General features: G+C 47.9%; 1 protein-coding gene across 1 annotated transcript in view; it reads left to right on the forward strand.

The window, feature by feature from the left end:
- Positions 1 to 15535, forward strand: part of LDLRAD3 (low density lipoprotein receptor class A domain containing 3) — a 223941-nt gene that overhangs the window by 102176 nt on the left and 106230 nt on the right. The window contains exon 3 of the mRNA XM_047691906.1: positions 4542 to 4667. Coding sequence (XP_047547862.1) covers positions 4542 to 4667 — 126 coding nt within the window. The remainder of the gene's footprint in view (positions 1 to 4541; positions 4668 to 15535) is intronic.

A 15535-nucleotide genomic window follows, 5' to 3' on the forward strand; every position in this document is an offset into this window, starting at 1 on the left:
CCTATCTGTGAAATGGGTTTTCGTGAGGAGTAAATGAGGTGCTTTTTGTAAAACCTAAATCGTAATGCGTAGCCCATAGTCAGCATGCAGTGAGCTAGCTCTTGTGACCCAGTCCTGCTCTCTCTTTTATAGACCCCCTTATGTATTCAGCAGGTGTCTGTTAGCCAGCATCAGCACTATATAGCACAGCTCCTTTGAAAGTGGTGAATGAAAGTATTCAAACAAGTGTATGGTCATCATTCAAACAGCACAGCACAGAGCCGGCCACGTCCTTTCATAGGGAAAGAAGGAGAAGCAGAGGGAAGGCTAGAGAGGCAGGGGGTGGGAGTCCGAGTTTCTGGGTCCACAGTCCAGTGAGTGTCTGAGTAAGTGGAAGCATGGGCCACACGACCCTGGGAGAAAGGCAGTGCAGGCTGGGGGACTGGCAGGGTGCTCGCAGGTCCTGAGGTGGGACTTTGTGCCACAGTTCCCAGAGGAGCAAGGAGGCCCACGTAGCCAGGCAGGGAGCATAGGTGGGCCTGCGCTGGAGAGGTGTCCAGAGCTGCCTCATGCTGGGAGGAGGGGCTTTAGGCTGTGTTAAGCTGCCGAGAGGGCAGTGACGTTGTGAATGGAGGTTTACGAGGAAACAGCTCGCAGATGTCAAAGCCTGTAAGCAGCCTATCAGCGGCCCCAAAAGTGCGGCCAGAGCAAGGCTGGCCGGTCCTCTCATGTGAGCATCCATCACTGGGTCTTGTCTCCAACTGTTGTTACCGTGGTGTTTGCTAAATGGTGACTTTCTGTTTCCTACATCTCCTCTCTGTTTAATCATTGAAATTCTTCTAGAAGGAAAAACTTCCCTTCTTCCCCATTTACTTATTTTTCCAATGATTTATGATGCCAGTACGGACTCACAGATATTTATTGAATTCTCTGGGTTATAGCCCAAAACTATCATTATTTTGTCGCTTAAAGTGTCATAGCTTTGGCCTTTGGGGAGTTCCTTCAGCTTGACTCCTGTGTCCTTCTGACCTACCCCCAACATATTCTGAGCACTTCTTTACTCTCTGGCAACACAAGACACTCCCGGTTGATCTTGAATTTCCCCCTGGAGTTAATCACTTCTCCAAGGAGCCTTCGTTCCCTTTATTGGACAATGGTATTTAGAAACCAAGATCTGGGGCTGGGTGTGCTCATTTCCTCCTGGAGTTTATTGCTTCTCGTCTTCCTTAGCAGATGGAACTAGGAAATGCATGTATGCTGACCCATGCACACACCAGACCAATATTTCTCTCTCTTGGGGCACCTGGGTGCCCCATTCGGTTAAGCATCTGCCATCAGCTGAGGTCACGATTCCGGGGTCCTGGGACTGAGCCCCGCCTGAGTCAGGCTCTCCGCTCAGCAGGGAGTCTGCTTCTCCCTCTCCCCACTGCTTGTGCTCTCTTGTGCGCTGTTCTCTCCCTCTCTCTCAAATAAATAAATAAAATCTTTTTAAAAAATTCTATAAATATTTGTCTCTCTCTCTCTTATCTAGCTGTATGTCTTTCTGCCTATTTATCTGTTTGTCTGTCTGTCCGTCTTTACACATCTTAACTTCATACTGATGCCTTTACTTCCAGTACAAAGCCTCAGGGATCAGTTAGCCTTTCCACCTTCCTTATTTCTAAGTTCTTCCTCGGGAGCAAAAGACCTCACAGTTATTATTTGCAGTATATTTACTTATTTGCTCAGTGCTAGTACACACAAAGGTAGTTTCAGAACTGCTAATCCATACCCCTGTGACAGGTAAAAGTAAAGTGCCCTATTTGTGTACAATTCTCTTTTTCCTTAGCCTTATAGAATCCAGGCAAAATAATGGTTCCCTGAGTTACTTAGGCTGGTTCTGTTCTTCCCGACACCCTTCAGCGTGGTGGGCTTACGCATCTATAATCCAGTCATGTTCACTTTTGCTGTTTCTGTCCTATTTTGAGTGTCTGCCCACATACATGCATGCGGATGATTTTAATGGTTCACTGTTTAGGTATGTGAAATATTGGGCTTCTAAGAGTCAGAGCTGTAGAGACTCATCCCGGGTGCCTCATTCTAGTCTCATTTCCCCGTTCTTTCCACCCCTGTCCCACCCGCCCCCTGCACATAACCAGGGTTTGTCCTTCCCGTGTTTCTTATGCACAGATGAACCAATCTCTGTAGTTGTTCTTATATCCGTCTCTTTTGCCCATACAGAGGGTTAAAATACTATAAATACTCTTCTGCACTTTGCTTTTTTTCCCCCCACATAACAGTGTATCCTGGAGATCATTTCATATCACTTCATAGAGATCTTCCATAATGAGCTTTTTTAACTTTGGCGATCGTAAAATGATGAGCAGCCCAAGAAGTAATTTTAAAATTCTATAATTAATGGTGATGACGATTATAAATAGCATAAGCATTACCATTAATTGAGCACCTGCTGTATACCACGGTCTGTGCTAATATGCATTTTGGATAGATTATCTCATCACATCCTTCCCAGGGCTCCGGGAGGTAGATGTTACCTCCAGTTTACTGATGAGGAAACTGAGACTCATTAATATTTAGAATCTTGCCCAAGTTCATAAAAAGTAGGGCCACAGTTTGAACCCAGCCACTGTCTCCCAAGTTTTTGCTTTTGAAGAGCTCACCAGCACCATTACAGAAGTCCTGGGTCAAAACAAAGTGATGGGAGTTTTTAAAACCTGGGCACGTCCCAGACCTTAAAACCTTGTTGATTGTGGATCGTGCTGCTAAAGTTTGGCATGTTCCCGATGACAGGAACATGAAGATAATTTACTGCCTGTTTGTTCCCAAAAAACGGCCCTTCCTTCTTGAGGACCACGGGTCCTCCGTCTAAGGCAGGAGAGGAGAGGATGCTAGTCGGGGCCTACTCCCTGGGATGCAGCCATAGATCTCATCTTACACCTCGTAATCACAAGCCAGAGCAGCCAGCACTGTTCCCAGGAAAGTCCGTGACCCCACAGGGCTGTTTGGTTAGCAGGACACTCTATCAAGGCCGAGTTACAGCAGTTTTTGTTCAAACTGTTTGTACAGCAGGAGCGGAAGAAGAATCTCTTTGAGCCGGAGTCTGGCTTCTGTCGTGAGAAGCCACAGACTGGCAGAGAGGCAACACAGTTGAGCTGGTTGAGAGTGTGGCTTCTGGAATCTAATGCCAGGGCCTCACCCCTGGGTCGCATTTTCTAACTGTGTGGCTTTGGGAAAGTCCCTTTACGCCTCAAAGCACACCTGTGCCAGGGGGTGAGAACCATGCCCATCCTTGTCAACGGTCCCCACGACTGTCCCCAGGCTCAGGGGTTTGCTGGGAGGATTCCAGGAATGTGGTGTGTAGTCACATGAAGGATGCAAAGCAAAGTCAGCAAAGGGAAAAGGCAAAAGGAGAGAAGCCCAGAGGAAGCGAGGTTCAGATTTCAAAAGTCCTCTCCCAGAGAGGTGGTACAGGACACAGCTAATTCCCCAGCAATAAGTCGCGACAGCGGGAGAGAAGTGCTTTCTCCTGGGGAAGCTCCTTGCAGTCTCCGTGCCCGGGGTTCTGACCGGGGGCTGGTTACGCAGGCTTGTTACGCAGGTGCTCTGTGCCCAGCATCTACGCAATCCCAAGCTCCCAGGAGCAAAGCAGGTGTTCAGCATCAGCTGCACCATTCCCATAAAGAACTGAGGCACGGGGAGCCATTCTTAGGAGAGACTGGTGCGAGCCCTCCCGAAGTCCAAGTTCCCGGAAGCCAGCCACGCGGGGACCGGCCTTGCAGGCAAGCAAGGCTCTCTAAGGGTCGCCATCTCAGGGCTGGTGTTCATCCTTTTCTGCACACCATGCCACTGGGTGGTTGCTGACTGGATTGAATGGGAGAATCCACGGAAAGCGCTGGCCATGCTGCCTAGAGTGGGAAGCCTTCTGTGCTTATTGCACAGAAAGGGGGCCTGGGTGCTCAGTGGGTTAAGCCTCTGCCTTCGACTCTGGTCATGATCTCAGGGTCCTGGGATCGAGACCCACGTCAGGCTCTCTGCTCAGCAGGGAGCCTGCTTCCCCCTCTCTCTCTGCCTGCCTCTCTGACTACTTGTGATCTCTCTCTCTCTGCCTGCCACTCTGCCTACTTGTGATCTCTCTGTTAAATAAATAAATAAAAATCTTTAAAGATTTAGTAAAAAAAAAATAAGCGCAGACACAAGGGCTTTGACCGTCAGGGAAGGAATTGTGAAGGGTTCCTCAGCACCATAAGCGTAGGGCGTGTCCATCCCCCATCTGCTCACCCATTCATTCGTTGGTGCCCCACATTAGGGTTGAGCCCCACTTTGTGCAGGGGCCCTGGAAATACCGCGGACACAGCCACCCCCTTCCTTGAGGGTGCTGCGTGAGGGCTCTCAGCCTGGCTTGGTGCTGACCGTGGGTGGGGGATGGTAGGAGATCTTGGGGGACTTCCGTGATAACGTGAAGAGACCCTTTTGCGCGCTCAGAGCTGGCGGGATGGGTATGCCAGGGCTCAGAAAGCGTAACTTCCTCACCGCGGCTGTTTGTCTCATTTTGCCTCCTGCAGCCAAGGCTAAGTCCAAATGCGGCCCGACATTCTTCCCTTGCGCCAGCGGCGTTCACTGCATCATCGGCCGCTTCCAGTGCAATGGGTTCGAGGACTGTCCCGACGGCAGCGACGAGGAGAACTGCAGTAAGTACCAGGAGCGCCTGGCCCCTCCCTTGTTTCTTGTGATGGGCCCTGCTCCCCGCTCCTCCCTCTTGTAGGCTCGGGCATCTTCTCTCCTTACCTGGACCCAGCAAGACTGTTGAATGCTTGGGAAAAAAACCCACCTTAGCTGGAGAATGTAGGTCACTAAGAGGGTAGCAGCTTGACTGAGCAAAATGACTCTGGAGCCGGAAAGCCTGGCCCGAGGTTTGTGTTCTGCCCTGATTAAGCTGGGTTGGCTCTGCTTTATAATGTCCTTGCACAGTGGTTTCCTCGTCTCTTGAAATGGGGACGCCAAGAGCCTGCTTGCTTCCTGGGTCATTGTGGCAATTAGATGAGGCAGTACCTGAAAAGTGTTCAGTGTGGTGCCTGGCAAGGGGTAATTGATTTTGAAAACCCCTAGTGACTTAAAACAAAGCTGTGAGTGATAAAGAGGAAGACCCTATTTACTGGCATTCCACCTTTCGTTTAGGATGTCCAAGGATGTACTTGTTCTGTATTTCACTAAGTCCTTTGGTAAGTGTGTATCAGCTTGATCTCCGCTTCCTACTGTCCATGGGGATCTCAGAGTCTACGGGGGGAATTTTATATATACATGTATTCCCATGTACATACTAGAGAGTAATTCGATGGCAATAAAAAGCAAAGTGTTACATTCTAGAATATACATTCTAACTGATTGTGCTATCCTACATATTCCCTGTCGTATTAAAGACTGCGTATGATTTAAATGTTTGGATATTGGTTTTTAATTGTCTAAACGACTTAATTATATCCATTCCAAATTCAACTCAGGGGATTAAACTAGCATTTCCCTCTGGCATATCTACCATCTAAAAATAGTGGATTCTAATTCACTGTCTTGAAACTGGTCAGTGAAGGAGAATCCAGCATTTACCCTCTTTTTTCTCCATGAGTAATTAAATAGCCACCAGACAGGAAAGATTTTGGGTTTTTTTTTTTTTTTTAACTGAAGAATACCAACCAACGTGGAAGAATGAGAGAATTAGAGTATCTGTTTTGTAACTTTGGTGAAGAAATGGATCGTCCGTGGCTCATGAAAACATTATAGACGACAAACAGTTGGGATACTTTCTAGGGGGTGGGTGGGGCTGACCACGCCTGGGACCTGCCATCCGTGTCTTCACAGACAGCTCTGGATCAACCCTGTACCACTTCAAATAGAATGTGGAAAACCCTTTCCCTCCATAAATCTCTCTACATTCTGATCGTCTGAGAGCGTACATCTCCATACATTCAGAACCCAAAAAAGGCAATGTTTTCATTTTTGCTTTGAAGTCTCAAGTGCATTTTGAGGAACTCCAGCGGAAAAGAACAGTCTGTTACTCTGTTTACCCAGAGACTTGCCATTTTCGTTGCTCTTCCTTCATTCCTGATGTTCCAGCTCTCCTTCTGGTATCCTTTCCCTTCTGGCTGAAGTATTTCCTTTAGCTGTTCTTTTGAAGCAGGTCTGCTGGCAACACATCCTCTTAGTTTCCCTTCATCCGACCCTGTCTCGATTTCACCTTCATTCCTGAAGGATATTTTTATTGCATATAGAATTCTGGGTTGACAGTTCTTTTTAAAAGCACTTTAAAAATGCTGTTTCACTTCCTCTGGCTTTCGTGGTTTCCAATGAGAAATTTGCAGTCATTCAAATGGTTTCCCCATAGAAAATGCATCATTTTTCTGGCTGCTTTGAAGTTTTTTTTTTTTTTTTTCCCTCCTAGTCTAGCTCTCAGCAGCTAAGATGATAGTGTGTGTGGCTATGGGGATTTCTTTGAGTTTATTCTGTGTCGGGTTCTTTTTGAATCTGTTAAGTTTTCGTCTTTTTCTGTACTTAGGACCTTTTCAGCTACTCTTTCTTTAAATTGTTTTCAAGCACTCTGTCCTTATGGGAATCGGATAACAACTTAGGATATCTCCAGATTGTCCCACAGGTTCCTGAGGCTCTGTTCAGTTTTTAATCAATCTTTTTCCTTTCATTGTTCAGGTTGGATAATTCCCATTAGCCTCTTGTCAAGTTTACTTTTTCCCCTGTCATCTCCAATCTGCTTTCGAGCCCATACAGGGTGTTTTTATTTTTTGTTTTTTTTTTCTTTTAAATTTCAGTTACTGCATTTTTTAGTTCTAGAGTTTCCTTTTGGTTCTTTCTTATATCTTCTGGGTTCTTTGTGGAGACCCCATATTTTCCATTTGTGTCGAGAGTTTGTGTGATTGCTGGCTTGCTGGGAGTCTTTCTGGAATTAGCTGCTTTAACGTCTCTGTCACGTAATTCCAACATCTGTCTTATTTTGGCAGTGGTATCTGTCGGTTATCCCTTCCCTTGAGATTTTCCTGATTTTTTCACAAAGAAGTAATTTTGGATTATATTCTGGATGTTTTGATGATTATGTATGACACTCTGGGTTTTGTTTCAAGCCTACAGTGTGTTGATATTTTTGTTTTAGTAAGCAAATGACCCTATGGGTCAGGCCACAAATTCCTAACAGCCCCTCTGTGGACAGCGGTTCCAATCGTTTTCAAGCTGTTTTTGCAGTGTTGTTTGGATCTCTGTTGCCTCTGCACCCCCTCCAGTCAGTCTGGGACCTGGACGGTGGTCTGTGAGTTTGGTTCTCAAAGTCTTGGGTGTGCCAGTTAGGACCAGACCCATGCACGTGCCACCTGGGGATCTGCCTAAAAGTTCATAAATAACTTTATGGAGTTGCTTTTCCAAGGTCCTCCTGCTCCACTGTCTCTCTGATCCTTTCCAGTTACATGGGACTCTGATGGGAGAGGGAGGGAATAGGAAACCTACCACCACTTCAGTGATAGTTTGAATTTTGTTCTTCCCCAGTTGGGCTGCTCTGGTTTACCTTTCAGAACCTAAAAGAGCTGCCGTGTTTGTCTGCATATTTGGCTAGGCTTTTATTCCAGCTGCATGGAGGGGGAGAGCCAGGGCGGATGGCGTGACTGCTTTTGACCTGGAATGGGAACCTCTCACAAGTCAGTCTGAGCATCACAAGGAAAGAGACAGCCGACGTTGTTTGCCTTTGGACATGAGCCAGCAGGAGCACACATCATCACTGTGAGCTATTTCTGCCTCCGCTTCCAGCCTGAATCTGATTGAGCCTCTAAATCTGTCCTAGTCAGTTCTGGCTGCCATGATAGACGGCCATGGATTAGGTGACTTTAACAGAAACTTATTTCTCATTGTCCTGGAAGACCCACATGCAGGGTACCCTCATGGCTGGGTTCTTGGTGTGGGCCCTTCCTGGGCCTTCCTTGCTCATGCACACACAGAGAAATGTCCTCCCTGGGCCTTCCTTGCTCATGCACACACAGAGAAATCCCTTGGCTGCTCCTCTCAGAAGGGCCCTAATCCCATCATGAGAGCACCACCTTCATGACCTCATCTTACCCTAATCTCTTCCCAAAGCCCTCCCCCCACAAGGCCATCCCATTTATTAGGGGTTCGGGTTCCAGCATATGGACTCTGGGGGACATAGCATGCACTCTGAACACCATCCATTAATTCACGGGAAATTCAGGGACAGGGGAACATGTTGGTGGCCCCATGGAGGACGGACTGCCAGATCTACAATGTGGGAGATTTTGCAGGGCTCCCATTTCATCCAGTAATGCATTCTAAGAAAAATTAGAGGAAGAGGGAACCTACAGACTGAAGGGGACTGAGAGACAGATCCGTCAAATGCATCTTGTTTCAGTCTCTACTCCAACAAATCAACTGTTAAAAAAAAAATTAAATTGACAAAATGTAAATTGTGGTTGTGTATTTGATGATATTAAGGCATTATTGTTAGTTTCTAAAGTGTGAGAATGATTTTTCTTTGAGAGAAAAAGTGGGGGGAATGTGTGTGCATGAGCAGAGAGAGGGATGGAGGAAGAGAATCTCAAGCAGATGCCACGCTGAGTGCAGAGGCTGATGCAGGGCTCAATCCCAGGACCCCTAGATCATGATCTAAGCCACCAAACCAAGAGTCAGATTATTAACCGACTGAGCCACCTGGTACCCTGATATTCTGTTTATTATTTCTAAAAAGTCCTTATATATGAGGACGTGTGTGTGTGTGTGTGTGTGTGTATACACATGTGTATATATATATATATATGTAATATTTAATGCCATATTAGATATTTATAATAATAAATATAATAACAATGTATATAAAGAAGAAATCAGAATGAGGGGTAGTGGATGGGGGGTAGAACTGAAATAAAATTGTCAGTGAGTTGATAATTTTTAAAGCCAGGTGATCAGAACATGGGGGTTCACTATGCCAGTTTCTTTTTGGATATTTGAAATTTTCTGTAATAAAATAGTAAAAAGAAATAAAGATAAAGGAGAGGTTTTGTTGGGTTATGTCTTGGCTTTTTGTATGTAACAGGAGAATCTTTTTTTAAGGTTTTCTTTATTTGAGAGAGAGAGAGCACAAGCATGGGGAGAGGCAGAGAGAGAAGCAAAGCTCCCTGCTGAGCAGGGAGCCCGATGCAGGACTCGATCCCAGGATCCTGGGATCATGATCTGAGCCGAAGGCAGACATTTAACCTACTGAGCCACCTAGGTGTCCCGAGAGTCCCATTTTTAAAGAACTTTGTTTCTGTGGACCCGTTTTCCCACCTTTTGCATTCCTTTGACTCAGGAGTGAAGAACCAGGATTTTCTCTTAGATGCTCAGAGTGCTGAGATTTACCTTTTTGTAAATTTTGCTTTTTGTCCTCCCTCCCTTGGTTGTGTTCGGCCCCTTCTTCTCCCCTGGTGCTCAGACATCCTTGACTGGAGGTGGGATGCTGGCTCGGCTGGCCACACAGCCCTGATCCGGTCATCCCTCATTGAGGACGGAGACTCCTGGCCAGTACCGAGATGGCAGGGTGGCCTGGGTGACCTCCGTGGACCTTTGATTCAGGCCAAGGCTCTGCTGCTCTTGTGTTCAGCGTAGCTGTGCCCAGAAGAACCGCCATGTCCTAGACTGTGTTTCTTCCATGGCTGATGAATTCTTCCTGTCCCCCTGACCAGCTGCCTGGGTTCGCCAGTGTATCTGTGGTTTTTGTTCATAGAGCCCCTCGGTGCTGCCTTATTCCCGTGTGTCGGCCAGATTCGATGCTCCGTTTCCTTGGTGGCATCCTCAAGGAGCCAGGCCTGCGTCAGATGAGCTGGGGGAGAAGAGCTTCTCAGTAGGGGGACTCTTCCGCCCAGTATTCCAAAGCCCCCTCATCAATGTCTCCTTAAAGATACCTTCCTTCTGCTCAAATGACCTGCATCCTTGGGAAAACACCCCTGGTTTGCCAGGACTGGGCTGGCTCATTCTCCTGCATGTTCACACACCATCTTGGGGCTTCTTCAAACCAATGTCACTGACAGAGAGGCCTGCTCCCTCCCCAGTCTCCCACTCTGTCTCCTCCCCCTGCCTCACTGTTCTTAGTACCGCTCTGTGTTTATTCCCTGTCTTCCTGGCCACACTGTGACCTTGTGAGATGGTATTGTTGTCAGGTTCACGGCTGGAATCCCAGGGCCGAGTGTGGAGTCAGGCTCAAACCTTAGCCTGCAGTAAATGTGTGTGGAAGAAATCACACTTCCCATGCTTTCCCTTCATGGTGAATTGACCTGCCTGTCTCCCCACTAGAATGAGAGCTCTCAAAGAGTCCAGACTGGGTTTTCTTCTCTCCCCTGTGCCCAGTAGAGTGCTTTGTTTAAAGGAAAGAGTCCACAGTAAATGTCTATTGAATGAGGAGGCCAAGCAGCTAATCGAACGAAGGGTTAAAGCAGGAAAAGAAACCGTCAAGATGTATTCCTAACACACGGACATCTTGATCCTCTTCTGGGTCTCAGCTGTGTACCCAGAGGGCGTGTTTAGACCGTGCATTGCTCATTTACCCCAGCTCCCGCCTTCTTCCAGATTCTCCTCTTCTCTCCACGATTTCCAAGTCAGACCTGTGCGAGATACGGCAAAGGATGTACGGATGCGTCAGATACAGGACTGTGGCATTGTTGAGATTACACTCAAGCAAGAGAAGCAGAGATACTCACACCCAAATAATTATAATACGGGGTTGGCTGTTGAGACCAACCAGTGAGTGGGGAGATGGTTTCCTTCTGGGCTCCTCAGTGGGAGCTGTTGACGGGGATGGACCTAGGTGGATGGACACCATTAAAAGTTGGCCTTCCAGTTCCACGGGGGGTGTGTTCAGGCTAAGGGCCCAGGCAGGGGCTGGGGAGATGCAAACTGCAGGGTGTAGAAGCCGCTCGGTTGAGGACTGTGGAGCGCTCACCATGCACGTGGCACATTTCTATATGCTTTGCATGTATAATTTCATTTTAGGTTGGTAATGTTATTACCCACCCCCAAAAGGTTTTATTTATGTATTTGAGAGAGAGCGAGCCCACACGAGCAGGAAGGAAGGGAAGAGGAAGAAGCAGACTCCCTGCTGAGCAGGGAGCCCGATGCAGGGCTCTATCCCATTACCCTGGGATCATGACCTGAGCTGAGGGCAGGTCATGCCACCCAAGCGCCCCTGGAGATTGTATTTTATACCCAACGAGGAAGCACTTGAACCTGAGCCGAGTGTAGGGTGAGGAGAGGGATAAGGTCAAACGTGGTTGGAGCCTGAAGAGCTGGGGCAGGGTGGTCCCTTTGCCAGGAGCCACAAGAACAAGAGAGGCGAAGTCACCCGTTTCTGACGTGCAGGCTGTGAGGGGAGGGGCCATTCAGGCCACAGTGTCCTGGGGAGTCCGGGGAGTGATGTTTATCGCAAGAGGGAAGGTCTGGGAAGCCATCCATGGGAAGGCGGTGATTGAAGCAGTGAAGTGGACACAAGGCAGGCGTGGGTGTTGGACAGGAGGTGGGCATGGCCAGGAAGCCTTTATAGGGAGGAAGAAACAAACTGTCACCAGCAATGAATCAGAATTCTGCCACTGGCACCCAGTGGACTCGAGAGGGGTTTTGAAAATTCAAGTCCTCCAAGCCCTTAGAGACTCCGTGGGACTGAGGACTCTGCCTCCTGCCTCTGGCCCAGAGTGGGGAGCCCTTCTCCTCGTGCAGACTCAGAAGAGGGGCTCGCTCCAGACCGTGGCCACACGCTGGCCCGGTGGGCGGAGGGCTTGCTAGGAGAGGCCTCGTGGAGCAGACTCTGAAAGGCAGGCAAGAACTCGCAGCTCACGGCAGCCAGGCCACCTCTTCGAAGGTCGGGGCTGTGAGCGTTTTCCCGCACAAAGGGAGTAGTGCTTGTGAATGGGACAGACGACTTGCAGAGGGGCTCGGGGCCCTCCATGCTGGAACAGAGGCAGCTCCGTCTCCCCCAGCTGCCTGGTTTCCAGGGAAATTGGAGCTGGAAAGCAGAGCTCTCCCTGGAGGCTGTGAGGTTGGGCTGCTGGTTGGGCTGCTCGGTGAGGAAGTGAGCAGTAACCGCCTGGGGATGGGGAGCAGATGGGAAGCGAGGGAGCTGGTGATGGGGAGTTTCTCCTTGATGTGTTTTATGAAGAACCCTTTGAGGTGGAAGAGGGGCCGACTTCACAGACTTTAAATGGATTAAAGGAGACATTTCCTACATCCTGCTGGAGACAGATTGCTTCATTTCCTGTCTTGAAGCCGGTCAGCTGCTTTTGGGCAGCCGCAGTGGACCCTGGGTCCTTCAACTTCAGATGTGGTTGGAGTAAACACTGCCAGTTGAATTAACCATGGAGCTTAACCTTAATTCCTTCCTCTCTCTCCCCTGGCAGGGAGAGATGTGCTCTCTTTCCTGAGGATTGTGGGCTGGGAAACAGATCTTCAGATCCCTGTGTTTGTGTGCTAATAATAACTGAGGAGCTTTTAAGTCTGCTGTTGAGTTTTTGAAATCGACTCTACAATCTTCTTCATCTTTATGGAGATCAATCATGTTCCTCTTTCTAGTTAACCGAGTAAAGTAATAACATTTTTTGGTGATGGGCAAACCTTTCCAAGAACAAAGGAGACATCCTTTGGATGGGTTCAGTTATTGCTAGACAATACTGAGACATAACATCCTAAGGTAGGAAGCATCTCCTGCTCGGGTTATGAGTTCTGCATCCAGCAGTTACTCTTTTAGGGTCCTGGGTAGGATTCCATGGGACCATGGGAGCATGAAGGCTCGACCCCTGTCCGCCCAGAGCCTCCAGGGCTGGTCCACCGTCGTCCTGGGCACGCTCACCTTCAAGTAGGCTAAGCCTGGCCAACAGGTGCAGAGGCCCTCCAAGAAATATAGTAGTGGGGTGCTCCCCTCTGGTTAAGCAAGTCTGCCCAATAACTGGCCACATTTATGGCTTGGAGGACCATGGTTGACAGGGATCTCTCTGGGAAGTGTGGCATCCTGATTTTTTCCTGTTTACCTTCATGGGCAACAGTTCGGGGCCATTCTTAGGAACGTCCATTTTTAGACAAGGCTATAATACAGGGCTGCTTTTGGCTCCTTTTAGAGCCCACTGGTTTCTTTTGAAACTATCTTAAGCTTCTCTGCTTTTGGAATTGTTAAGGCAGCTTTTTATAACTCTTCTGTCTCCTGCCGTAGCTATCTGCCTTCCTTTCTTGCTGGCGGTTGGTCTGCGGAGTGACAGGCAGCATCTCTCCCACCTGATTTGCTGTGGCCGTGGGGATGGGCATGCAGACCTTGCTGGAATTTATGTAGATGGGGAATCAGCAGATCCTGAGGGAGGTGAAGGCTCCAGGACCCTTCTAGAAGGAAGCTCCCCACCCTCAAAGGGCATGCACATGGCTTTTTTCCTGGGCTTGCTGCTGGGTTGGTGGAGTGTTCCTGTGGCCTCCTCTGTCTCTGTTTCTCTGTCCTCTCACCCCCCTCCCCCAGTTGGGTGGTGGTGAGGCTCTGCTGTTTTATTAGGCGCTGGTGGAATCAGGAGCTACCCCAGGTGTGGTTGAGTGCCGGCCTGGGCCTGGGTCGTCTGAGCAACTGGCCACTGAAGTGGGGAGGATACTAAAACAGGTGTTTGCGGGCCAGTTGGCATTTTGTGCGGGAAGAGTAAAGGAAAAGGAAAGAAGTGATCCCTGAAACATTTCTGCCCCATGAGGCACTTCAAAATTTTTAGTGAAAGCTTTCAGGCATACTGAAAAGGCAGAGTAGAATTAAATGAACATCTGTGTCCCCAACACCCTGCTTTTTTTTGTTTTTGTTTTTATTTGTTTGAGAAAGAGAGTGCACCAGCAGGGGAAACGGCAGAGGGAGAGGGAGAAGCAGGCTTCCGAGGAGCAGGGAGTCCCATGTGGGGCTCGATCCCAGGACCCGGGGATCATGACCTGAGCTGAAGGCAGATGCTTAACTGACTGAGCCACTCAGGTGCCCGCCTCGCCGCCGCCCCCCGCCCCCAACCACCAGCACACTTTTAAAAATCACATTACCAGGGTGCCTGAGTGGCTCAAGTCGTTTGAGTGGCTGACTTGATTTCTGCTCAGGTCATGATCTCAGGGCTGCGAGATCGAGCCCCACGTCTCGGGTTCTGTGCTCAGTGGGGAGCCTGCTCTGCAGGACTGGGGGAGATTGTCTCCCTCTGCCCCTTCCTCTCCTCTCTTGCTCTCTGAGATAAATAAATAAATCTTTTCAAAAAATCACATTGCCTGTGGTTATATTGTTATAACTATATTAATTATAGTTAATAATAACTTTATTGTTTATAATATAATAATGATATAACTGTAGCTATAACTGATAATACTGTATTGTGTACTTGAAAGTTGCTGAGAGAGTAGATATTAAAAGTTCTCATCACAAGAAAAAAAATTTGTAACTACATGTGCTGATGAATGTCAACTAGACTTACTGTGGTGATCATTTCACAATGTATACGAATGTCAGATCATTACTTTGTACACCTGAGACTAATATAATGTTATACGTCAGTTTTACCTCAGTTAAAAAAAATTATGTTCCTTGGGGCGCCTGGGTGGCTCAGTGGGTTAAAGCCTCTGCCTTCGGCTCAGGTCATGATCCCAGGGTCCTGGGATCGAGCCCTACATCAGGCTCTCTGCTCAGCAGGGAGCCTGCTTCCCTTCCTCTCTCTGCTTACCTGTGATCTCTGTCAGATAAATAAATAAAATCTTTAAAAAAAAAATTATGTTCCCATTTTGCCTTATTTGCTTTAGATTTTTAAAATACAATGTTACCAGATATCATTGGAAATTCACAGTATATACCCTTTCCCAGATTCTGTCCTCCTCCCTTCTCTCCAGAGGCATCTGCTGTCCTGCACTTACTTCGCTCCCGTACTATCATATGAGTGATATTTATCCATCTTGACTCTAGTTCATTGATTTTGAGGGTTTTCTTTGGGTTGATAGACTTTCTACTACTCTTCATCAGAGGTTGGCAAACTATGGGTCCTGGGCCAAATTTGGCCTACCACCAGTTTTTTAAATAAAGTTTTGTTGAGACACAGTCATTCCCTTTGTTTTTGGATTTTCTGTGGCTGCTTTGCATCACCACAGCAAAAGCTGAGTAGTCCTGACAGAGACAAAGGCAGAATGGTTGGCAAAGCCTTAGAAATTTACTAGCTGGCCCTTGACAGGAAAAGCTAGCCACCTCCTTCTGTAGAATTCTCTTGTACCAGTGTAGCACATGCATCTGTTCTCCTGTGGGTGAGCATTTGGGTCATTTCTCATTTTTTTTAATTTTACAAACAGGGCTTCACTAAACATTTGTGTTCCTTCAGGATTCTCCCTGGAGTGTGTAGCTGGAAGCGAAATTGCTGGGCTGGAGGGCATGGACACCTTTTTATTGGGCATTACTAAATTAGTCTCTGAGGTGGATCCCCCAATCTACACTCCCCACCGGTCGTCCCTGGGACCGTCTTCCCCTACGCATCCTGGCCAACAACCTGGTATTTTAAGACCT

The sequence above is a fragment of the Lutra lutra genome, chromosome 10 (genome assembly GCF_902655055.1).
Source record: "Lutra lutra chromosome 10, mLutLut1.2, whole genome shotgun sequence".
Lineage (NCBI taxonomy): Eukaryota > Metazoa > Chordata > Mammalia > Carnivora > Mustelidae > Lutra > Lutra lutra.